Below are 26,269 nucleotides of genomic sequence, written 5' to 3'. Positions count from 1 at the left end.
CTGCACGGGAGTGTCAGCCTGGATTATGTGCTCAAGTCTCTGAAGTGGGGGTTGAACCCTCAACCTTCTGACTCAAGAGGTGAGAGTGTTACCACTGAGCCACGGCTGACCCACACAAGGTGAGTTGGTGGGACTGAGATCAGTGCCAAAGAACCAAGCAGCCTCTTGACGTTCCCAAAATCCTTCCTTGCCCCTACTCTAAGTGGCCCATTTTTCTCCGACCCGTTGAATCCAGCCCTCATCGGGACAGGACCTCAGCCTGTGTTCGGGTGGAATTAATTCAGGAAAGCTTTTAAGAGTTGAGAATCGAAGTCTATTTGGAGAGGCGGAGGAGATTTCCTCCATTTCTTCGCCATCGACTTTTGTCATCTATCTGGCACAAATAGTGACACAGCACAGCTGGGAGGTCATTGAATGTTTCAATCTGCCGGTTAATGTCAGCAGTGGAACCCAAGAATAAAACAAAGAGAAGCATTAAAGAAAGAAAGACTTGAATTTACATCATGCCTTTCACGGCCCCAGGACGTTCCAAAGCGCTTTACAGCCAATGAAGTACTTTTGATGTGTAGTCACTGTTGTAGGAAACGCGGCAGTCAATTTGCGCACAGCAAGAACCCACAAACAGCAATAAAATAATAACCTGATAATCTGTTTATTAGTAGTGTTGATGGAGGGATAAATATTGGCCTGGACACAGGGGAGAACCCCCCTGCTGTTCTTCGAAATACTGGCTGTGGGATCTTTTACGTCCATCTGAGAGGGCAGACAGGACCTCGGTTTAACGTCTCATCCAAAAGATGGCACCTCCGACTTTGCAGCACTCACTCAGTACTGCACAGGGGTGTCAGCCTAGAATTTCGTGCTCAAGTCTCTGGAGTGGGAATTGAACCCACGACCTTCTGACTCAGCGGTGAGGTTGTTACCAACTGAGCCATAGTTGATGCCAAGTTAACTTTGCATGTAGTTGATGAATGTTCTGCTTTAATCTGGTAACGGTCGATTCACTAATACTGGGATCCTGTCACTAACTATCTACTAAATGTGAAATAGATAATTCAATTAATAAATTTCATGTGGAGCAGCACAGTCACTGCTCCAGCTGGGCTGCTTTATAAATGGGGCTGGGGAGAGGGTATCCATCCAGCTGTGCTGTGGCCCAGGCCAGTGAAAAGTACAAAGAGAGTAGAGACAGGCTCACAACCCCATCTGTGATTTAGAGGCGGGGAGGGGCGAAAGGAGGCAGGACAAGTCGGAGTTTGAAATCCGTCCCCTTAATTCCAGCGATGGAAAGAAGGGAGTCAGGGTACATTAAACGTGCAGCAAAAAAACAAAGCTTGCAGCTGCTAAGATTGATGAATTTGGGGTCTGCCTGCCTGGGCCTTTGCCGATCATGTCAACTGATACAACCATTGCTCTCACGCAGGTGAAGCCAAAGACACGGTTTACGTGGCTACGTGCAATCCAGTCTCTCTCTACTCCGTGAGCATGCCCGGCAATACCATACACTGCGTGGATTTGTATGACATCTTCCCTCGGAATGCTGGCGGGGTCTGGCAGCCGTTCGTGAAAGTTGCTCCTTTGAGCCAGATGCTACATGACCAAGTCGTGCTTCACGAGGAGCAGGTATTTGAAGTTCTTGGGCAACTTTAACAGCCCATTGCTCTGATATGGTAATTGTGGTCTTTGCTATCCCAGTGGTGTGATAATAAAGCAGAGTGAAAAGAGTTCACCGCCTAAACTGGTGAGGAAATCTTCTTGTTACGTGTGTCAACCTTCAAACTGTGCTGGTGTGCTCAGTAATCCCCATTGTGTGAATTTAAAAATACATAGAAGCTACAACAGAGAAACATTTGGCCCAACCAGTCCAGCCCAGCGTTTACCCTCCGCAAGAGCAAATAGCCCTAATCACAGTTACCCCATTTTCCTTCATCCACCTATCCAATCCAATCTAATCACGAATGTTGACATAGTTTCTGCCTCAACCACTAACCCTGGAAGTTGAATTCCACAGCCTCACAGCTCTCCACGTGAAGAAGTTTCTCCTGCTCTTTGTTCTAAATCTCTGGCCCCTCGTTCCTGACCCCTCGATGACTGGAAGCAGTCTGCTTCTATCTACTCTGTTCCATCCTTTCATAATGTTAAAAGTTTTATTATATTGCTCTAATCTGTGTTGATCAATGAAAAAGGACCCCATTTTTCAAGTCTTTCTTTGATTTTGTATTTCCTCGTGTCAGGCAGCATCCCAGTGAATCTGCATTATATCCTCTCTAAAGCCTCCATATCCTTCCTATAGCGTGGAGCCCAACACTGCATGCAGTACTTTAGCCGTGTTTTTAAGGTTTTATATAGGCTCATCATTACTTCTTGGCTTTTATATTCTATACCTCTTGAGATAAAACCTAGAATTCTATTAGTTTTTTTTACATCTAATATCATCCTGAGGCTGCTGCCTTTAATATTCTGTGAACCTTTTCCCTCAAATCCCTCTGCTCTTCCACAGCACTGAGCCTACTTCCATTCAGAGTATAATTACTGCTGTTATTTTTTTACCAAAATGCATCACCTCATATTGACATTGACATTGAATTCGATCTGCCACTTTTCAGCCCACTTTCCCATCTTATCATTATCCCTTTGCAGTTTCCTTTGATCTTTTGAAGAATTAACTATACCTCCTATTTTAATACCATCTGCAAATTTTGACCCCACTCCCTCCAGGCCTATCTCCAGTTTATTGATGTACACGGTGAACAGAAGAGGGAGCAGAACTGAATCCTGAGGGACATCACTACCCACTTCCAACCACTCTGAAAAACTGACCTTAACTCCTACTCTCTGTTTTCACCCTTCTAACTAATTTTTAATCCAGTTCGCTATCCTCCCCCCCCCCCCCCCCCCCAATTCCATACCCCTTAATCTTCTTTAGTAATCTCCCGTGTGGTACCTTGTCAAAGGTTTTCCTGAAATCAAATACACCACATCCACTGCATTTTCCCTATCTACCACGTCTGTTAACCTCCTCAAAGAATTCTGAAAGGTTTGTCAAGCACGACTGTCCCTTTTGAAATCTGCGCCGGCTCCTTCTTACTATTTTCTCTCTTTCTAGATAAGTGGTAATTTCATCCTTAATTGAAGACGCCAAAATTTTCCCTGGCGCAGATGTTAAACTAACTGGTCAGATTAGCTCTATTTAAAAATGGGTACTACATTGGCCACTCTCCAGTCCTCCGGCTCACATCCACATTCAATCGAGCCCTAAAATATAGTTTCTAGGGCCTCTGCAAATTCCCTTAGGACCCTAGAATGTATCCCATCAGGCCATGGTGCTTTGTCTTCTTTTGACTGAACTAACTGATCTAAAATTTTCTATTTATTCATCATAATATCACTCATCTCGCTTTCAACCACTTCAGGATTCACCTTCGCTAATTACTTATTAAATACCTCTGCCATTTTTTAATCATCCTCCACAAATTGACAATCCTCTTGGGTGAGGTCCCATCTTGCTTTTAACAATTCTCTTCTTGCTGATCTATTTCTAAAATACCTTACAGTTCCTTTTGATATATTTTTTTGAAAACCTTTTCTCGTACTCCCTCTTAGCTTTCTTTATCCAGGACACTTGGTCTGAACTGTAAAACTATTGACTCTTCGATCACCATTGCATTTCTAGCTGTGCTGCTAATCTCTTCACCCCTCCCTCTCCCCTCTCCCCTCTCCCTCCTCCCTCTCCCCCCTCCCCCCTCCCCCCTCCCTCTCCCCCCTCCCTCTCCCCTCTCCCCCCTCCCCTCTCCCCCCTCCCCTCTCCCTCTCCCACTCCCTCTTCCCCTCCCCTCTCCCCCCTCCCTCTCCCCTCTCCCCTCTCCCCCCTCCCTCTCCCCTCTCCCCTCTCCCCCCTCCCTCTCCCCTCTCCCCTCTCCCTCTCCCCCTCCCTCCAATCCCGCCACTCAGATAGTCACCCATCTTTGCTCCTCCACCACCTGCTCTCTAACTCTCATCGGTGTGACTACCCTCTGAAACTCTCGCACCAAAAGCTGCTCTCCCTCCCTGCTGTGTCAAATTGTCTCTATCTCCTCATCTTCAGAGATTTGGAGCTCGAGCCATGGGAGTTCCCTTCAAACTGCACTGATCTGCTGACTAATCTCCCCTCCAAACTGCACTAGTGTGCTCACTAATCTCCCCTCCAAACTGCACTAGTGTGCTCACTAATCTCCCCTCCAAACTGCACTGCTGTGCTCACTAACCTTCCCTTCAAACTGCAGTGGTGTGCTCACTAATCCCCCATCAAACTGCAGTGGTGTGCTCACTAATCCCCCATCAAACTGCAGTGGTGTGCTCACTAATCCCCCATCAAACCGCAGTGGTGTGCTCACTAATCCCCCATCAAACCGCAGTGGTGTGCTCACTAATCCCCCATCAAACTGCAGTGGTGTGCTCACTAATCCCCCATCAAACTGCAGTGGTGTGCTCACTAATCCCCCTTTAAACTGCAATGGTGTGCTCACTAATCTCCTCCCCCCTTCAAACTGCACTTGTGTGCTCATTAATCCTCTCTTAGACTGCACTGCTGCGCTCACTGATCCCCCCTTCAAATTACACTGGTGTGCTCACTAATCCCCCCTTTAAACTCCCCTGCTGTGCTCACTAATCTCCGCTTCACACTGCATTGGTGTGCTCACTAATCCCCCCTTCAAACTGCACTGGTGTGCTCACTAATCTCATCCCCCCCTTCAAACTGCACTGGTTTGCTCACTAATTCCCCTTTCAAACTGCACTGCTGTGCTCAGTGATCCCCCCTTCAAACGGCACTGGTGTGCTCACTAATTCCCCTTTCAAACTGCACTGGTGTGCTCACTAATCCCCCCTTCAAACTGCACTGGTGTGCTCACTAATCCCCCCTTCAAACTGCACTGGTGTGCTCACTTATTTCCCCCCTCTTCAAACTGCACTGGTGTGCTTACTATTCCCCCCTTCAAAACTGCACTGGTGTGCTCACTAATTCCCCCTTCAAACTGCACTGGTGTGCTCACTAATCCCCCCTTCCAAATGCACTGGTGTGCTCACTAATCCCCCACTTCAAACTGCACTGGTGTGCTCACGAATCCCCCACTTCAAACTGCACTGGTGTGTTCACTAAGATGGGCGGTAAGATCACGGTCTGAAAACTGGGGCCCGTGACCGTTGCAAGCAATAATCTGATTCCCTCACCATCCGAGCTGTTCTCGTTAACTGCTTGAGAATTGTTAAGCAAGGAGACTGCCAGAAGCGGCTTAATCACAGAATGTGCAAGGCTTGGATCTGATTGGAGGAGACCAAGGTGATTGACAGGTGACTCACAAGCGGAAATGGGTGAAGTTTAATACTGATTTGTAAAGGAGACAAATTTGACCCATTATCACAGTCGTGATTTAATGCCATTACACTTCAATACATGTTGTCGACAGTGCTTGTATGAGGATACAGACCTTCCAATAGAGTTTTGCTCTTCTGGTTTTATTTGCATAATTTATTCTTTCCGACTGCACCCAGTCCCTGGATCTTTTCTTTCATTCATTCTCGGGATGTGGGCGTCACTGGCAAGGCCGGTATTTATTGCCCATCCCGAGTTGCTCTGAGAAGGTTGTGGAGAGCCGCCTTCTTGAACTGTTGCAGATAGCGGTTTGATGCAACTGAGTGGCTTGCTAGGCCACTTCAGAGGACAGTTATTAGTCAACTACTTTGGGGGTGGGACTGGAGTCACATATAGGCCAGACCGAGTAAGGATGGCAGGTTTCCTTCCCTAAAGGGCATTAATGAACCAGTTGGGTTCTCAAACTGCCATGGTATGATTTGAACTCACGATCTCTGGATCACTAGACCAGTAACATAACCATTACACTACCTCAGTGAAATCTCTATGAGCAGTGTCCGTTAGTAGTCTGACCAAGGTCTTATCTAAATTTCTAGCGCTGTGACTCAGTGGCGCTGTAAGTATAAACATATTTTTAAATTGGCGGATTGGGAGGGATGTGAAGCAAAGTATGTCCCAGCAGCCAAAAACCTAAACCAGTAAAACATAGTTAATTATTTGTTGCACTTAGACAACAAGAAGAACTTTCATTTATATAGCGCCTTTAACGTAGTAAAACGTTCCAAGGTGCTTCACAGGAGCGATTATCAAACAAAAATTTGACACTGAGCCACATAAGGAGATATTAGGGCAGGTGACCAAAAGCTTTGTCAAAGAGGTAGGTTTTAAGGAGCTTCTTAAAAGTGAGAAAGGTAGGGAGACGGAGAGGTTTAGGGAGGAAATTCCAACGGCAATTGGACATGTACTTGAAGAGGACTAATTTGCAGGGTTATGGGGAAAAAGCAGGGGAGTGGGGCTAATTGGATAGCTCTTTCAGAGAGCTGGCACAGGCACGACGGGCCGAACGGCCGCCTTCTGTGCTGTAAGATTCTATGATTCTATGAAAGTAAAGCCGTTAGGGGCAGTATACACTTGTAATTTCTATCTTGAATTCCCACCAACAGAATTTTCAAGATACTGGGCTCAGCCTCCTGAAGAAACCTGACAGCTGTGTCCCAAATGGAGAGTATTGAAGCCACATGGTGCAAAGTACAGTCCTGTGGAATTACACATGGTGGCACATGTTCAGGAACACAGTAACGTACTTCCCAACTTACCCACAGTAAGGAATGCCCCCCCAGGGGGCAGTCGACTTCTGTGGGATTGGGAGTAAGTGGGCAACAGCCCCTCTGGTGTACCCCAATGTAGGCGGGATTAACAGGGATCCCACCATTTTAGCTGGGCACAGCAAGGTTGCTACATCAGCAGTATATCCACCCAACCTCAGAGTTCCCTTCCTATATTTGTCAAGTTACTCAACTATCCAATCAAATGACACTGGCATTCCCATAAGGGAGCCAGCTGACGGGCTCAGAGCATGTCAAGCTGGCAAAAGATTGGGTGGGCCAAATACTGCCCATTCCTATTGAAGAGTGGATGATGGTCAGACTGATATACAAGGGCTCTTCATAGTAACAAAAGGTGGTGGTGATGCATTTTGGAAGGAAAAACGAGGAGAGGCAATATAAACAAAACGGTAAAATTTTAAAGGGGGTGCGGGAACAGAGAGACCCGGGAGATCACGTATGCAAATCTTTGAAGGTGGCAGGACAGGTTGATAAAGCTGTTTTAAAAAAAAGTATACGGGTGCCGTGGCTTTACAAATAGAGGCATAGACAAAAGCAAGGAAGTTATGCTAAATCCTTATAAATCACTGGTCAGGCGTCAGTTGGAGTATTGTGTCCAATTCTGAGCAGTGCACTTTAGGAAGGATGTCAAGGCCTTGGAGAGGGTGCAGAGGAGATTTGCCAGAATATCAGGGATGAGGGACTTCAGTTAGGTGGAGAGACTGGAGAAGCTGGGGTTGTTCTCCTGAGAACAGAGAAGGTTAAGGAGAGATTTAATAGAGGAGTTCAGAATTATGAGGGTTTTGATAGAGTAGACGGGGAGAAACTGTTTCCACTGGCAGGAGGGTCAGTAACCAGAGGACACAGATTTAAGGTAATTGGCAAAAAAGCCACAGGGGAGATGAGAATTTTTTTAAGCAGCGAGTTGTTGTGATCTAGAATGCACGGCCTGAAAGGGTGATGGAAGCAGATTCAATCGTAACTTTCAAAAGGATGTATACTTGAAAAGGAGACATTTGCAGGGCTATGGGGAAAGAGCAGGAGAGTGGAACTAATTGGATAGCTTTTCAGAGAGCCAGCACAGGCACAATGGGAAGAATGGCCTCCTTCTGTACTGAACAGTGGAAGAACTGATAACTGCTGAACGTCTCCAAGCCCAGTGAGGGTTCCGTCACATTGTTCGTTGTAACTTTCCTCTCATTTTCCTGCTCTTGAAAGGCACAGTGATCATGGGCAGAAACTTAAATTGTACCCTTCACGCCCTAGTCAGAGAGACTCACAACTTCAATGTCCATCACCAAGAGTGGCTCGGTAGCAGCACTACTGACCCGAGCTGGCCGAGTCCTGAAGGACATAGCTGCCAGACTGGGCCTGCGGCAGGTGGTGAGCGAACCAACACGAGGGAAAAACTTACTCGACCTCGTCCTCACCAATCCACCTGTCGCAAATGCATCTGTCCATGACAGTATTGATAGGAGTGATCACCGCACAGTCCTCGTGGAGACGAAATCCCGTCTTCGCACTGAGGACACCATCCAACGTGTTGTGTGGCACTACCACCGTGCTAAATGGGATAGATTCAGAACAGATCTAGCAGCTCAAAACTGGGCATCCATGAGGCACTGTGGGCCATCAGCAGCAGCAGAATTGTATTCCAGCACAATCTGTAACCTCATGGCCCGGCATGTTCCTCACTCTACCATTACCAACAAGCCAGGGGATCAACCCTAGTTCAATGAGGAGTGTAAAAGAGCATGCCAGGAGCAGCACCAGGCGTACCTAAAAATGAGGTGCCAACCTGGTGAAGCTACAACTCTGGACTACATGCATGCTAAACAGCGGAAGCAACATGCTGTGGACAGAGCTAAGCGATTCCACAACCAATGGATCAGATCAAAGCTCTGCAGTCCTGCCACATCCAGTCGTGAATGGTGGTGGACAATTAAACAACTAACGGGAGGAGGAGGCTCTGCAAACATCCCCATTCTCAATGATGGCAGAGTCCAGCACGTGAGTGCAAAAGACAAGGCTGAAGCGTTTGCAACCATCTTCAGCCAGAAGTGCCGAGTGGATGATCCATCTCGGCCTCCTCCAGATATCCCCACCATCACAGAAGCCAGTCTTCAGCCAATTCGATTCACCCCACGTGATATCAAGAAACGGCTGAGTGCACTGGATACAGCAAAGTCAATGGGCCCCGACAACATCCCAGCTGTAGTGCTGAAGACTTGTGCTCCAGAACTAGCCGCGCCTCTAGCCAAACTGTTCCAGTACAGCTACAACACTGACATCTACACGACAATGTGGAAAATTGCCCAGGTATGTCCTGTCCACAAAATGCAGGACAAATCCAATCCGGCCAATTACCACCCCATCAGTCTGCTCTCAATCATCAGCAAAGTGATGGAAGGTGTCGTCGACAGTGCTATCAAGTGGCACTTACTCACCAACAACCTGCTCACCGATGCTCAGTTTGGGTTCCGCCATGACCACTCGGCTCCAGACCTCATTACAGCCTTGGTCCAAACATGGACAAAAGAGCTGAATTCCAGAGGTGAGGTGAGAGTGACTGCCCTTGACATCAAGGCAGCATTTGACCGAGTGTGGCACCAAGGAGCCCTAGTACAATTGAAGTCAGTGGGAATCGGGGGAAAACTCTCCAGTGGCTGGAGTCATACCTAGCACAAAGGAAGATGGTAGTGGTTGTTGGAGGCCAATCATCTCAGCCTCAGGCCATTGCTGCAGGAGTTCCTCAGGGCAGTGTCCTAGGCCCAACCATCTTCAGCTGCTTCATCAATGACCTTCCCTCCATCATAAGGTCAAAAATGGGGATGTTCGCTGATGATTGCACAGTGTTCAGTTCCATTCGCAACCCCTCAGATAATGAAGCAGTCCGAGCCCGCATGCAGCAAGACCTGGACAACATCCAGGCTTGGGCTGATAAGTGGCAAGTAACATTCGCGCCAGACAAGTGCCAGGCAATGACCATCTCCAACAAGAGAGTCTAACTACCTCCCTTTGACATTCAACGGCATTACCATTGCCGAATCCCCCACCATCAACATCCTGGGGGTCACCATTGACCAGAAACTTGACTGGACCAGCTATATAAATACTGTGGCTACAAGAGCAGGTCAGAGGCTGGGTATTCTGCGGTGAGTGACTCACCTCCTGACTCCCCAAAGCCTTTCCACCATCTACAAGGCACAAGTCAGGAGTGTGATGGAATACTCTCCACTTGCCTGGATGAGTGCAGCTCCAACAACACTCAAGAAGATCGACACCATCCAGGACAAAGAAGCCTGCTTGATTGGCACCCCATCCACCTCCCTAAACATTCACTCCCTTCACCACCGGTGCACAGTGGCTGCAGTGTGTACCATCCACAGCAACTTGCCAAGGCTTCTTCAACAGCACCTCCCAAACCCGCGACCTCTACCACCTAGAAGGACAAGAGCAGCAGGTACATGGGAACAACACCAGCTGCACATTCCCCTCCAAGTCACACACCTTCCCGACTTGGAAATATATCGCCGTTCCTTCATCGTCGCTGGGTCAAAATCCTGGAACTCCCTTCCTAACAGCACTGTGGGAGAACCGTCACCACACGGACTGCAGCGGTTCAAGAAGGCGGCTCACCACCACCTTCTCAAGGGCAATTTGGGATGGGCAATAAATGCCGGCCTCGCCAGCGACGCCCACATCCAATGAACGAATAAAAAAAGCTAACACCAAGCAAACAGACGGAGTAGATGTGCTGTATTTCCCTCTGGAGAGAAAGGATTCGCCTTCTATTCAAACTGTTCGTCAGTCTTTCATTCCTTGCATGAAATGTCCTCCCCTCATTTTCACCATTCCTTCAACATTCCTTCCTGCATCATAATATAGGAACACAGGAATATGCAGTACTGACAAAAGACCACTGTCCAGCTGGCCAGTCCCAGTGTCCAGGAACTATCACATCATATTCCACAATACTGCTCATACCCTTCGATCAAATCTTTCACTCTTGCATTTGTTGATACACCACCTCCCTCTACAGCCCATTCCATACAATCACCATCCTCTGTGTAAAGTAGTTGAATCGAAACTGTCTTTTTACTCTCTACTGAGTTTGAGGCTCTGTCCTTTTGTAGAATCGATGGCTATGTTAAATGTATTGATGGTTATCTTGTCCATATCCTTTAGGATCCTGAATCCTTCTGTAAGATCACCCTGAGCCTTCTGTAAGATCACCCCTGTGTCCTCTGTAAGATCACCCCCCGAGCCCTCTGTAAGATGACCCCCCGGAGCCCTCTGTAAGATGACCCCCCCCCCCCCCGGAGCCCTCTGTAAGATGACCCCCCCCGGAGCCCTCTGTAAGATGACGCCCCCGAGCCCTCTGTCAGATGACCCCCCCGAGCCCTCTGTCAGATGACCCCCCGGAGCCCTCTGTCAGATGACCCCCCGGAGCCCTCTGTCAGATGACCCCCCGGAGCCCTCTGTCAGATGACCCCCCGGAGCCCTCTGTCAGATGACCCCCCGGAGCCCTCTGTAAGATGATCCCCCGGAGCCCTCTGTAAGATGAATTCCAAGAGGAATTCCAATAAGTTGTGCCTTTGATGCTCTGAGTGCTGTGTGCCTTTAAAAGTAGGAGCAAAGAAGCTCCTGCAGGCGCAAGCCTTCAGAAACAGCTGTAAAATTGACCCGACTAAGTTTTTGATGAGGGTTCGTCCTGTTTCTATTTTTGGTTTGCTGGGTTTACGCCATCGCTTATTTTCTTGGAATCGGATGTTTATTTGTCCTCTTCGGTTTGATTTCAGCTTTACTGCTGGAACCAACTGTTCAAAGCACTTCAACCTGACACAGTCTGTCCTTCCTGCCCTCTGGCCATTAACTGTCTGCTACCTTATCTCAGCACAAAGACACAGCAGAAAAACACCAGTTTCGAACTTTGCGAACCAACAGGAAGGGCAGGTGCTACATCAAGAGTTTGTGCCAGGAAATCCCAACCTCTGCATCCCCAGGAGTGGTGTCACATTTAAGTGAGGGGACGGGGGGAAACCCAGGGAATTTCCCCCCCCCCCCCTGCTGGCAACATGACACGTGCTAGGGTCTGGAGCGGAATCTCAGCCCTTTCATTGCTCTTTGCTGCACCCCCTCCAAGGGTGGATGTCCTTCTCGTACTACAGTGACCAGATTTGGACAGTGTGCTGCAAGGAGGGGACCTTCTGAACCCCAGAGCTCAGGCAGGTTTCAGCACCCTTCGACTCAGCCGAGTGCAGGTCGCCTCCTCCCGCCCCCACCAGCCACACCCACTGAGTCTATAATCGGCCGCTGCCTCTTCATGCAGGAACTGGAAATTTGACAGTGTGTGCTGCAAAGAGAAAAATGTAAATATAAGCGCAGGATTCTAAGGCATTCAAGGCCTTTTTCTCTCCTAGTCAAGTACAAACATTAACAGGAACCTTGCAATGCTTCCCTTTTCCAAGTCTACCTGAAAGCTTGCAAGCTAAGGACAGCAAAGTTGAAGCTTGCATTTCCATTGGTCATCGACTGTCGAATCCCACAAGGGCATGTGTCGTGAAGCCAGTGACCCTATCAGAATAAACCAACTGGATGTTTTAAGGCCAGGCCTAGGACGATACCTTTTATTTAAATTTGTTCTTGGGATGTGGACAACATTGGTAAGGCAGTGTTACCATCCCTCGGTGCTCTGAGGGCATCGAGTCAGCCACATAGAGTGGGACTGGAGTCGCATGTAGGCAGATCAGGTAGTGGGTGGCAGGTTCCCTTCCATGTCGGACACTGGTGAACCAGTTGGGTTTTATCAACAAAATGAAAGCTTTCACGGTCATTTTCTGGTGCCAGCCCACAAATTACTGGCTTCTTACTGAATTCAATTCCACAACCTGTCACAATTTTTTTTTAATTTGTCCATGGGATGTGGGTGTCGCTGGCAAGGCCAGCATTTATTGCCCATCCCTAATTGCCCTTGAGAAGGTGATAGTGAGCCGCCTTCTTGAACCACTGCAGTCCGTATGATGAAGGTTCTCCCACAGTGCTGTTAGGTAGGGAGTTCCAGGATTTTGACCTAGCGACGATGAAGGAACAGCGATATATTTCCAAGTCGGGATGGTGTGTGACTTGGAGGGGAATGTGCAGCTGGTGTTGTTCCCATGTACCTGCTGCCCTTGTCCTTCGAGGTGGAAGAGGTCGCGGGTTTGGGAGGTGCTGTTGAAGAAACCTTGGCGAGTTGCTGCAGTGCATCCTGTGGATGGTGCACACTGCAGCCATGGTGCACCGGTGGTGAAGGGAGTGAATGTTTAGGGTGGTGGGTGGGGTGCCAATCCAGCGAGCCGCCTTGTCCTGGATGGTGTCGAGCTTCTTGAGTGTTGTTGGAGCTGCACTCATCCAGGCAAGTGGAGAGTATTCCATCACACTCCTGACTTGTGCCTTGATGGTGGAAAGGCTTTGGGGAGTCAGGAGGTGAGTCACTCGCCGCAGAATACCCAGCCTCTGACCTGCTCTTGTAGTCACAGTATTTATGTGGCTGGTCTAGTTAAGTTTCTAGTCAGTGGTGACCCCCAGGATGTTGATGGTGGGGGATTCGGCAGGATGCCTGAGTTGCTGGTGGAGGACCATAACCGCTAGGCTACCGTACTCCGTATTCCAGACTGGGGCCAGTAAGTGAACGGTGGTGATGAACCCACGATGTCGTCGTACACACACACACATACGCCACATGTACCTTCAAACTGTTACAGCCAGTCAGCGCTGGGTGGGCTGCACGTTGCAAAGTAATAGGTGGGAGAGCTGTGCCTTCAGCTCAGTCTCCCAAAATCAAGGCTACGATATGAAAAGCTGCATATAGTGACACCACAAGTCCCTGCCATAATGGAGGTGATTGGTTGATTCCCCCGTCAATCACACCAGGAGACCGCACTGCTGTCAGTAGCTGGGATTGATTTTACGCACGTAATTTGGATTATGTAACTTTCCTCCACTCACTGCATTTTGCTGGAGAAATAATCCTGCTGTACTCGGGAGACTCTGTGACACAGAGCTTTCCATTAAAGCTTTTTTTTTGATGACACCGACTTGAAAGACCATTTTGTAATCTTTACCCCGCACTGCTGTGACTGAAGATGAGTTTGGTTATTAAGCAACTGGATTGGACTGTACTTCAGTTCTGATCTTTAATCCTTCTCAGCAGCCTTGTCCCAGAGTTTGTAGGATGGGAATTTGAAGAGCCTTGTGTTAAAGTGCAGTCAATGGTGACAAGTCCTCGATGATCCCATGGATGTACTACATAGTTTGGGAGTGTGGGGAATATTTAACACATTCTGTTGTTAGACTGTCTCATTGAATTCTTCAGTAATTTTACCCTTTTGATTTCATAAAATCACTGGAAGGATATGTTGATGGAGTTAGACGAAGCAAGGTGGGAGGAGGCTCGTGTGGAGCATAAACACCGGCACAGACCAGTTGGGCCGATTGGCCTCTTTCTGTGCTGCAAATTCTATGTAATTCAGTGTAAATGCAAAACCATAGCTGGGGTTTTGTCATTGTACGTCAGGGCCCGAAACTGCGCTCACCTGCAGAGGCACAGTGCAATATGAGCTGAAAGGAGCATTTCACCCCCGCACCAGATCTGCGTCAGAGTCGGGGAGAGCACTGCTCCAGGGCGCAAGCTTCATTAATATAATATTAGGGGCTTTCCGGAGGAATGTCCAGAAATTCTTCCACTTTGTGCCATTTGGCACAGTCAGATTCTGGCACATATGTGTGTGTGTACGACGACATTGTGGGTTCATCACCACTGTTCACTTACTGGCCCCAGTCTGGAATACGGGGTACAGTAGCCTAGCAGTTATGGTCCTCCACCAGCAGAGGGCAGGGTTGTCAGTGCAGCAGTCCCCTCCTCCTGGAACCTCTTAACGATGAACTCACTACCTGAGAGTCATAGAGTTATACAGCACGGATAGAGGCCCTTCGGCCCATCGTGTCCGCGCCGGCCATCAGCCCTGTCTACTCTAATCCCATATTCCAGCATTTGGTCCGTAGCCTTGTATGCTATGGCATTTCAAGTGCTCATCCAAATGCTTCTTGAATGTTGTGAGGGTTCCTGCCTCCACAACCCTTTCAGGCAGTGAGTTCCAGACTCCAACCACCCTCTGGGTGAAAAAGTTCTTTCTCAAATCCCCTCTAAACCTCCCGCCTTTTACCTTGAATCTATGCCCCCTTGTTATAGAACCCTCAACGAAGGGAAAAAGCTCCTTAGTATCCATCCTATCTGTGCCCCTCATAATTTTGTACACCTCAATCATGTCCCCCCTCAGCCTCCTCTGCTCCAAGGAAAACAAACCCAATCTTCCCAGTCTCTCTTCATAGCTGAAGCGCTCCAGCCCTGGTAACATCCTGGTGAATCTCCTCTGCACCCTCTCCAAAGCGATCACATCCTTCCTGTAGTGTGGCGACCAGAACTGCACACAGTACTCCAGCTGTGGCCTAACCAGTGTTTTATACAGCTCCATCATAACCTCCTTGCTCTTATATTCTATGCCTCGGCTAATAAAGGCAAGTATCCCATATGCCTTCTTTACCACCTTATCTACCTGTTCCGCCGCCTTCAGGGATCTATGAACTTGCACACCAAGATCCCTCTGACCCTCTGTCTTGCCTAGGGTCCTCCCATTCATTGTGTATTCCCTTGCCTTGTTAGTCCCTCCAAAGTGCATCACCTCGCACTTTTCCGGGTTAAATTCCATTTGCCACTGTTCCGCCCATCTGACCAACCCATCTATATCGTCCTGCAGACTGAGGCTATCCTCCTCGCTATTTACCACCCTACCAATCTTTGTATCATCAGCGAACTTACTGATCATACCTTTTACATTCATATCCAAGTCGTTAATGTAGACCACAAACAGCAAGGGACCCAGCACCGATCCCTGTGGTACCCCACTGGCCACAGGCTTCCAGTCACAAAAACAACCTTCGACCATCACCCTCTGCCTTCTGCCACTAAGCCAGTTTTGTATCCAAAGTGCCAAGGCACCCTGGATTCCATGGGCTCGTACCTTCTTGACCAGTCTCCTGTGGGGGACTTTATCGAAGGCCTTACTGAAATCCATGTATACCACATCCACTGCGTTACCCTCATCCACACGCCTAGTCACCCCCTCAAAAAATTCACTTTGGTAAGCTTGTTGCTTGTTCTTTGTGCAAGTTTTTTTTTGGCTTGAAGGTCTGTGGGACTCTGTATACTTTTACTTAATGCAGCGCGGGAGCGGCCATTTGGAGACATGTGTTTGGGAGCATGACTTCCCCCACCCCAAAGCATCCCTGCCACCTCGCCTGGCCAAGGCACTTTGACCCACGCCACGGGCATTCCTGCTAGGTTATTCTGCCAGCTCTTCGTGAAATGGAGGATGTGGAGAAAACGGTCCAACAACAGAGGTGGGGCCCACAAACGAGGCCCAGTTCGTTTAACTGGTCACCATCCATTGAGCAGCAACATGCTGATGGCCTGTGACAGAAGATAATCTAAATCCACTTCACGGCCATTGCCCTCTGCGGAAACAATCCTGGATCAGGTTCCCCGGGCCTGACACACTAACACAATCTATCCCACAGCCACCATCACTGCACAGCCAGACATATACCGCACTATAAAGGACAGCGCTCCTCCCAGAAAACGCAAACAGCCATATTCCTTCCAACTAAGCCCAGTTTTTTGTGCTGTGGTCTACTTTTTCTTTCTCTGATGCTTCCCCTTAGTGACATTAAAGAATGAAAAAGACTTGCATTCATATAGCGCCTTTCACGACCTCAGGACGTCCCAAAGCTCTTTACAGCCAATGAAGTACGGTTTTTCTGAAGCGAAGTCACTGTTGTAATGTAGTGAGTGTTTCCTGCTACCTAAGGTAACATTCCTTAAGAGTGCCTCCCTAGTGAGAGAAGGAGATGAAGTGACTGGGTGCTGGATGTCCCCGAGGGGCCCCTGAGATAGGGTAGATCCTTTGCTCTTTTGGCAGGGTGGTCAGCAAGCCTCCTGAAGGTGCATCAATGCCTGGAGATTTGGGGACCTTCGGTTTTCATCATCTTTGACCTGCAAAGAGAAGGCAGGAATGAGAGACCGTCTGTTTCCTGAGGTCTGTCAGAGCCAGGCAGCTGGGGCACTGTGAGTCCTAGACTGGACTGTAAGAATAGACAGTATGCAAAAGGGTTTCGAGGGAGGCTTGCCCACCAACAGTGAAGGCAAGGAATGTGTAAAGATAAGGTATCATTACAGTGTGAGTATGCAGCTGATGAAGGTGAAAGTGTATCTATGTGGTACGGGCGTGGTATTGCATGCCATTACAAACAGTTAAGTAGAGGGCTTATGTACCTGGGCAAATTTCTTGAGGATATTTCTTCCTCATGTGGGAGGCAGTCCTCCTGAACATCACAGACCACACTCGCCTGCTCCACCATCTCTTCCTATACAGCCTCATACCCCTTGCCTGTACCTCCTTTAAAGTGTCCAATACTCCTCTCTCTGTAAAGGGAGCTGTCCTGCTTGCACTCTGGGAACTGTCCGATTTTGTGCTTATTTTCCACGGCTTCCTCCGAAAGCTGTGGTCCAATCCCAACCTTCTGCTGCCCCACAGGAAGTGCAGCTGCAAGTTGCTGGGCCTGCACTTTTAAGGCTCTGCTCCAGAAATTGCCCCGTCCCTCCCCTCACCCCACCTCTGCACTCCCAGTGAGCCAGGCAAAGTGCACTGGGGGTGCAGAAACTAAATGCTCATTGAAATCTGTAGTGTGGCAGGGATCTCGATGGCCAGAGTGGCCTCGGGCTGACCACAGGGTAGCATGGCAGGGACCTCGATGACCAGAGTGGCCTCAGGAGCTGACCACAGGGTAGCTTGGCAGGGACCTCGATGGCTTTGCATGGGTCAGCAGTAAAAGTGCAGCAGATTGACAGGTAGCACTTTGCGGCATGCATAGTTGGGCCATCCACCTGATGCGTGCGACTGTTTAATCTGTACTATGGTAACTTTCTATGCACTATTTCTTCGGCATTTGTTCCCAGATCCTGCAGGTAGTGTACACAGCATTAAGCTTGGCCGTCTCCTCCTGTCTGGCATGCTGCATTGCTGCTCCCTGATGAGGGTATCACGGACTGCCGAAATGGGTCTCCCTTTTTGTGGAGCAGCAGCTCCACTTGTCCATGGCCTCGCATCTCCTGCCTCCGCATTTGTCTTGTCAGCCACTTCTCTTGGCCCACACAACCCTTGGAAAGGTCGCCAAGACCCACACGTGGCCAATTACCTTTAAGTAGCTGCATCCTTCTAAATCCTGGGTCCAGCCCTTTAAGAGCTGCAACTGGGAGCGATATTGCCTTTCTCCCTTTGGCTGGCTCCTGGCATGGGTCCAATCATCCTCAGGAGCTCACTCTGCACACCTATCAAGGGCTGTTCCTACATCAGGTGAGCACTAGGAACAGAAAATCTACCCTTGTATTTAATAGAAAGAAACAGATGCTGGTGAGTGATTTTAAGGCTGGATTTGATAGCAGTGAGTATTTCAAGTGGTTCAGAGGCGAATATATATCAGAACTGACAGATTATACTTAACAGGAAAGGATGAACAGGCTGGGACCCTATGTAAGATAGTCACTAATTGTACATTTTGGGAAGAATAATAAGGGGGCCACGTACTCTCTGGGTAAGAGTCTGAATGGGGTAGAGGAGCAGAGGGATCTGGGGGTACAGATACACTGAATCACTAAAAAAAGCAAATCAAGCACTGGGGTTCATTTCTAGAGGGATAGAATTGAAAAGCAGAGAAATTATGTTAAACTTGTATAGAACCTTGGTTAGACCACACTTGGAGTATTGTGAACAGCCCTGGCCTCCATATTATAAAAAGGATATAGAGGCACTGGAGAAGGTGCAAAAATGATTTACTGGGATGATACCAGAAATGAGAGGTTACACATATCAGGAAAGATTGAATATGCTGGGACTCTTTTCTCTAGAAAAGAGTCCCAGCATATTCAATCTTTAAGATTATGAAAGGATTTGATAGGGTAGACGTAGAGAAGGTATTTCCACTTGTGGGGGAGACCAGAACTAGGGGCCATCAATATAAGATAGTCACTAAAATCCAATAGGGAACTCAGGAGAAACTTCTTTACCTGAGTATGAGAATGTGGAACTTGCTACCACAAAGAGTAGTTAAGGCAATTAGCATAGATACATTTAAGGGGAAGCTAGATAGACACACGAGGGAGAAGGAAACAGAAGGGTATGTTGATAGGGTTAGATGAAGAAGGGTGGGAGGAGTCTCACATGGAGCACAAACACCGGCATGGACCTGTTGGGCCGAATGGCCTGTTTCTGTGCTGTACATTCTTTGTAATGAATCCAATAAGGAATTCAGGAGAAACTTCTTTACTCAGAGTGTGGTGAGAATGTGGAACTCGCTACCACATGGAGTGGTTTAGGTGAATATCATAGATCCATTGACGGGGAAGCTAGATAAGTACATGAGGGAGAAAGGAATAGAAGGAATAGGGTGAGATGAAGTAGGGTGGAAGGAAGCTCATGTGGAGCATAAACACTAACATAGACCAGTTGGGCCGAATGGCCTGTTTCTGAGCTGTACATTCTATGTAACATACGCTTTTGTTTTTCTTTCACAGAGTAACGTGATCCTGCTATTGAACTTGACCAATGGCGCAGTCAGTCGTATCATCCTCTCTGGAAAAGAACAGGAACCTCCCAAAAAAACAAAATGGTGGGCGAATAGAGAGGACCAGGTCAGCAACTCAGTTTGTACACTCTGACAAATATTAATGATTTTCCATTTGTCTGTATCTTTTCAAATTAAATGATCTATGGATTAAGGAAAACCTTTAGTCACTGATTTCCAAACTGCGTTATGTAATGAATGCACTTTACTTAGGATATTGTAATGTGAGTAAATTCAGCAATGTTGCCTTCCTCAACGGGAGTGTGGTTTGTAGAATTGGTGCTGTAATATTAAGGAACCTATCAACAGCCCATGCTCCAAGCTGAGAGTACAGCATCGGTGTATTTACCGTACAAAGGCTAATAGTTGGGAGCGTGTTGAAGAGCTGGAACTCTTGAGCAGTGCCGATATCAACAACTTCCATTTATATAGTGCCTTTAACGTAGCAAAATATCCTAAGGCGCTTCACACGAGCGTTATCAGACAAAAAATTGACACTGAGCCACATAAGGAGACATTAGGACAGGTCAGGTAAGTTTTGACGAGAGGTGGAGAGGTTTAGGGAGGGAATTCCAGAGCTTAGGGCCTAGAGAGCTGAAGGCACGGCCGCCATTGGTGGGATGAAGGAAATCGGCGATTTCAGAGGTTGAGAGTTTGAGAGCTTGTTACATTGAACAAACTCCAAAATGTTATTTCTATTATCATATAAAGAATTATTGACTTACTCTCATTCCCCTGCCCTTTCTCAAATATTAATCCACTTCCTTTTTAAGTTTCTGATTCTGATTGGGCTTTCCACGTCTTAATAGTCCTCTGCATAAAAAATGTTTCCCTAATCTCTCCCTTCATTCTTTTGATGATGATCTTAAACTTCTAGCCTTTAGTTACCAACTCACTGACCAGCGGAAATAGTTTTTCTCTAATTTACCTCTTCACAACTTTTCAGGGTTGTAATGGAGTCTCTTGAATGGAGATAGGTTTTGCTCAGAAATAATGGCCCAGAATTTGCTGGAGTGGGGCATCTCGCGGCATGCCCCGTTAGTTAGACTTTTTCTTCACCCTCAAGCTCAAAAAATGTTTACCCTGTAACTTGCTGGAAGTGCGAGCTGATAACAGGGCATCTGGGACCCTAGTGAACGACAGCAGCAACAGTCTATCTCCTTAACCAATGAGATTTAAGGATAGAGAAAGAAACAGAGGAACGGCGGAGAAAGAAATATGGTGAATTAGAGTCAAATCAGGTCCAGAAAGAGAAATAGAGAGAAGGAAAGAAAGATTGGATTATAGAGAGGGAAAAAAGAGACAAAAAGGAAAATGAAGAAAAAGATTAAAATTTTAAAAATCTCTTACGATCTGTAGGAATGAGACTCCACAGTTTAAATTGTCTCCTTTCTGGTCTGGAGAGGTTGAGTGGCATTGCAGGAACATAAATCTCTTCATTGAAAAGTTATTTACGCTGTTAAAGACCAGCCCTAACTTTCTGTGGCGAGTTTAATGGGCAATTAATGTGCAACTGCAGTAAGTTCTTGAAACTCACTGGGAGGTTGAGGGCGAGCTGCTGTTTTCACGAGACCAACGGCAGAGCTGCGAAAATCATCCAGCAGCTTGTGGCGACTCGCAATTCACGGGGTATCTCTCCCTCGCCACAAGTTGCTGGACGATTTACACATTAATAACAGCGAGCACCATTAAACTGGCCGTTAGTTTGCCAGCAAATTCTGGGCCAATATTTGTGGACTTAAATTTGTAAGCAAGGCATTAACATTATTTGTTACCTTTTCATTTGTAGGATGTTTACAAAATGTGCAGGGAATTTTCACACAAGAATTGGCTTGTGTTCTACAAGGAGCAGGGGTAAGAATCTTTTTTCTTCGATTAGATTGACTCTTTCTTTAAGCAATATATTCCCACGCGTGTTTCCAAGCTTGCGTTTCTGGTGGGGAACTTTGCTTGCCAACCATATATATCAGGCGACCATAGGCATGTTACCCGTGGTTTCCCACTGATTTAAAAACTGGGCAGATTCTCCACCAATAATTATCCACCGCTGATACTGGTTGGGTGTGAGGGCTCGGGAAGTAATTGCCCCTGAGCCGTACAGACTGGGACAGGTCCGGGTTCACTCCCCGCTCTGCTGCCAATTAACTAATCTCGGCTCGGGTGGCAACAGTGAGGCTCAGTTATCCATGTGGGGGTGTTGGAGGGGAAATCATCAAGGTTTGTGATGCTCCTTGCAGCGGAATAACCTGCAGACATGTGAAGACTGAGACAAGATACCAGAGGGCTTCCAGTGCCAGTGGAAATATACTCCAGTATGGGTCGGGACCTTCAGGAGACAAGGGGAGGAAACTGAGGGGAATAAAAGAGAAAGACTTGACTGGAACTGGTAACTGTGAAACAATCACACCTAAAGTCGCCCCAACATCTTTAAACTTGCAACAACTTTCTGTTGCCAACGTTGACAGAACTGATATTTATAAGGGTGAAATCACAGAATTTGGCGTGTATGTACTAAAACTCTTGCATCTGCACACATTTCCTGTCAACTTTTCCCAATATAAATTCCTGTGTCCACATTTAATGGTGAGAACAACAAGAACAACTTGCCTGTGTAAACTTACAGAGTGCCTACCAATGGCAGAAGAATGTCATTTCAGCACGACGAGTTTACATCGGCAGTTTCCATCATAAATGGGAATATAAAAATAAGGACAAGTATGAATTCAAAACGGGAGTGTAATTACGTCTGTGCAGCCTGGTCCAATTGTCCGCTGGCCTTTAATCCCACTTGGCCTGTAGACCAACATACATTTGATTCTCCTTGTGCGACATTGCAGGAGACCAATGAGAACATTGAGAACTGAGTGTACATGTAGTGTACGTGTAACGACCTCTATGTGTGACTTTCAGTTTCAGAAACTCGCCGAGCATTTTCACAGCTTTTTTGAGACCGAGAATTGGAAAAGACAATCTGTTCGCCAGTCATTAAAAACACACTGGTGTAAAACATATTGGAGCAGTGTGCTCAGTGACAGGCGCTTGTGTTTTACAGGAGTTCCCTGGATGTGTTGGATGTACTGGAGGGTCGAGCCCATTCCATATCCCTGCCAATCAACGTTAAATCTGTTCATTTGGTGGCTGAAGACAGATGGCTTCTGGTGGAGAGTAAAACCAACAAGTGAGCACAGCACATTGCTTTTAGTTTTGACTGTATGCTCATGTAACTTATAGATCAATTAGTGGACACCGACAATAGGTTATTCACGCTGACTGCTGTTTCATACCTTGCGTATTTGCACCATTTCAAAAGGAAAAAGGCTGCACTTTCATCACATCCGAATGTCCCAAAGCGCTTTACAGCAAACAAAGTATTTTGAAGTATAATCACTGTTGTAATTTTAGGGAGATGTTGCAGCCAATTTGCACACAGCAAGATCCCAGAAACAATAACGAGATAATGACCGGATAATCTGTTCTAATTATATTAGTTGAGGGATAAATCCTGGCCAGTACACCAGGAGAACTCCCCTGCTTGTCTACGGATAGTGCCATGGGATCTTTTACACCTACCTGAGAGGGCAGAGGGGGTCTCAGTTTAACGTCTCTTCTGAAGAAAGGTTTTCTAGCATTTTTTGACAATTTCCTGCCTGTGTGTATGCAAAAGGCTATTAATCTAGAGCTAGCACATAGAGAAAATACTTTTTTTAGAGGAAAACATGACAGAGCAAGGATAGTCCTCGAGAATTAAATTCAGTGTATCTGAAGTGGTTTCAAACACCATTTAATATTTTAAGAGTTTGCAGTACTCCAATGGAAAAAAATGATTTCAGATGACCTCCCCAGTCATATTACCTTGTTATACAACGCTCTGTACATATCGACACTTCAATTTTGTTTCTCTCATCAGTACCAGTTCATCCTTACCAAATCAACTACCCAAATAGTTAAAAGTCTTAGATACATTAAATCTATAGCAGAAAAAACTATCAAATGTCACGTTTTCCTGATTAGCTCGAATAACTACTATTTGTTAAAGATGATTCAGCTTTCCAAATCTAAATTTTAATCATGGAGGAAAAGTAAACAATTATGGAAGGTTTCGTCGACAGTGCTATCAAGCGGCACTTACTTACCAATAACCTGCTCACCAATGTTCAGTTTGGGTTCCGCCAGGACCACTCGGCTCCAGACCTCATTACAGCCTTGATCCAAATATGGACACAACAGCTGAATTCCAGAGGTGAGGTGAGAGTGACTGCCCTTGACATCAAGGCAGCATTTGACCGAGTGTGGCACCAAGGAGCCCTAGTAAAATTGAAGTCATTGGGAATCAGGGGGAAAACTCTCCAGTGGCTGGAGTCATACCTAGCACAAAGGAAGATGGTAGTGGTTGTTGGAGGCCAATCATCTCAACCCCAGGACATTGCTGCAGGAGTTCCTCAGGGCAGCGTCCTAGGCCCAACCATCTTCAGCTGCTTCATCAATAACCTTCTTCCATCATAAGGTCAGAAATGGTGCTGTTCACTGATGATTGCACAGTGTTCATTTCCATTCCCAACCCCTCAAATAATGAAGCAGTCCGTGCCCACATACAGCAAGATCTGGACAACATCCAGGCTTGGGCTGATAAGTGGCAAGTAACATTCGCACCAGACAAGTGCCAGGCAATGACCATCTCCAACAAGAGAGAGAGTCTAACCACCTCCCCTTGACATTCAATGGCATTATCATCGCCGAATCCCCCACCATCAACATCCTGGGAGTCGCCATTGACCAGAAATTCAAATGGACCAGTCATGTAAATGCCATGGTTACTAGAGCAGGTCAGAGGCTGGGTATTCTGTGGCGAGAGGCTCAACTCCTGACTCCCCAAAGCCTTTCCACCATCTACAAGGCACAAGTCAGGAGTGTGATGGAATACTCTCCACTTGCCTGGATGAGTGCAGCTCCAACAGCACTCAAAAAGCTCGACACCATCCAGGACAAAGCAGCCCGCTTGATTGGCACCCCATCCACCATCTTAAACATTTACTCCCTTCACCCTTCACCATCGGCACATTGTGGCTGCAGTGTGCACTGCAGTAACTCGACAAGGCTTCTTTGACAGCACTTCCCAATCCCACCTAGAAGGACAAAGGCAAGAGGTGCAAGGGAACACCACCACCTCCAGGATCCCGTCCAAGCCACACACCATCCTGACTTGGGCATATATCGACCGTTCCTTCATCGTCGCTGGATCAAAATTCTGATGGTGGTGAGCCTTTTTCTTGAACCGTTGCAGTCCGTGTGGAGTTGGTGCTGCCATGATGGGATGAGGCAGGGAGTTCCAGGATACTGACCCAATGACGATGAAGGAACAGCGACAGATGCCTGTTTGGTATTCCAAATTTTAAAAATGGTGCTTCTTTCCAGAGGCCTTTGTGTTTTGGGGGGCCTGGCAACTCAGGTTCTCTGTTCCCCTGGGATCTTGTTGCCCATTTGTTTCCCCTACAGCGAGGGCCAATCGCCCTTGGGGCTCTATTCTGTTCACTAGTGATCTTTACAGTGTCTTACATTATTTGTAGTTCTCTCACCATTTCCCATGTTTCTGCTGTTTGGATTTAACTTTTTATCATAGAATCGTTACAGCACAGAAGAAGGCCATTCACCCCAACGAGTGCCGTCACTCTGCAAGAGCAATCCAGTTGTCCTTCTCCCCCACCCTAGCCCTGTAGCCCTGCAAATTTTTTCCCTTCGAGTACTTATGCAATTCCCTTTTGAAAGCCAGGATTGAATCTGCCTCCTCAGGCAGTACATTCCCGATCCTAACTACTCGCTGTGTAAAAAAGTTTATCCTCATGTCGCCTTTGGTTCTTTTGCCAGTCACTTTAAATCAACGTCCTCTGGTTCTTGACCCTTCCACCAATGGGAACAGTTTCTCTCTATCTACTCTGTCTAGACCCCTCATGATTTTGAACACTTCTATCAAATCTCCTCACAACCGCCTCTGCTCTAAGGAGAACAACCCCAGCTTCTCCAGTCTATCCACGTAACTAAAGTCACTCATTCCTGGAATCGTTCTAGTAAATATCTTCTGCACCCTCTCTAAGGCCTTCACATCCTTCCTGAAGTGCAGTGCCCAGAACTGGTCACAATGCTCCAGTTGTGACTGAACCAGTGTTTTATAAAGATTCATGATAACCTCCTTGCTTTTGTACTCTATGCCTCCATTTATAAAGCCCAGGATCCCGAATGCTTTCTTAACCGTTCTCAACCTGCCCTGCCACCTTCAACGATTTGTGCATGTATACCCCCAGATCTCTCTGTTCCTGCATCCCTTTTAGAATTGTACCCTTTAGTTTATGTTGTCTCTCCTCGTTCTTCCTACCAAAATGTATCACTTCATACTTTTCTGCATTAAATTTCATCTGCCATGTGTCCGCCCATTCCACCAACCTGTCTATGTCCTCTTGAAGTCTGTCACTATCCTTCTCACTGTTCACTACACTTCCAAGTTTTGTGTTATCTGCAAATTTGGAAATTGTGCCCTGTACACCCAAGTCTAAATCATTAATATATATCAAGAGAAGCAGTGGTCCCAGTATCGACCCCTGGGGAACACCACTGTATACCTCCCTCCAGTCCGAAAAACAACCGTTCACCACTACTCTCTGTTTCCTGTCACTGCCCCTTTTATTCCATGGGCTTCAACTTTGATGACAAGCCTATTATGTTGCACTTTATCTAACGCCTTTTGGAAGTCCATATACACCACATCAACCACATTGCCCTCATCGATCCTCTCTGTTACATCATCAAAAAACTCAATCAAGTTAGTTAAACACGATTTGCCTTTAATAACTCCATGCTGGCTTTCCTTAATTAATCCACACTT

General features: G+C 47.1%; 1 protein-coding gene across 1 annotated transcript in view; it reads left to right on the top strand.

Annotated features, from left to right (window-relative positions):
- The window catches only part of vwa8 (von Willebrand factor A domain containing 8), a 387,545-nt gene that overhangs the window by 260,505 nt on the left and 100,771 nt on the right, over nt 1-26,269 (top strand). Inside the window, exons 29-32 of the mRNA XM_067992504.1 lie at nt 1,424-1,623; nt 19,346-19,462; nt 21,185-21,249; nt 22,448-22,573. Coding sequence (XP_067848605.1) covers nt 1,424-1,623; nt 19,346-19,462; nt 21,185-21,249; nt 22,448-22,573 — 508 coding nt within the window. The remainder of the gene's footprint in view (nt 1-1,423; nt 1,624-19,345; nt 19,463-21,184; nt 21,250-22,447; nt 22,574-26,269) is intronic.

The sequence above is a fragment of the Heptranchias perlo genome, chromosome 11, assembly GCF_035084215.1.
Source record: "Heptranchias perlo isolate sHepPer1 chromosome 11, sHepPer1.hap1, whole genome shotgun sequence".
NCBI lineage: Eukaryota > Metazoa > Chordata > Chondrichthyes > Hexanchiformes > Hexanchidae > Heptranchias > Heptranchias perlo.
The sequence above is the reverse complement of the archived record's forward strand: the minus strand, read 5'-3'. Positions and strand labels throughout refer to the sequence as shown.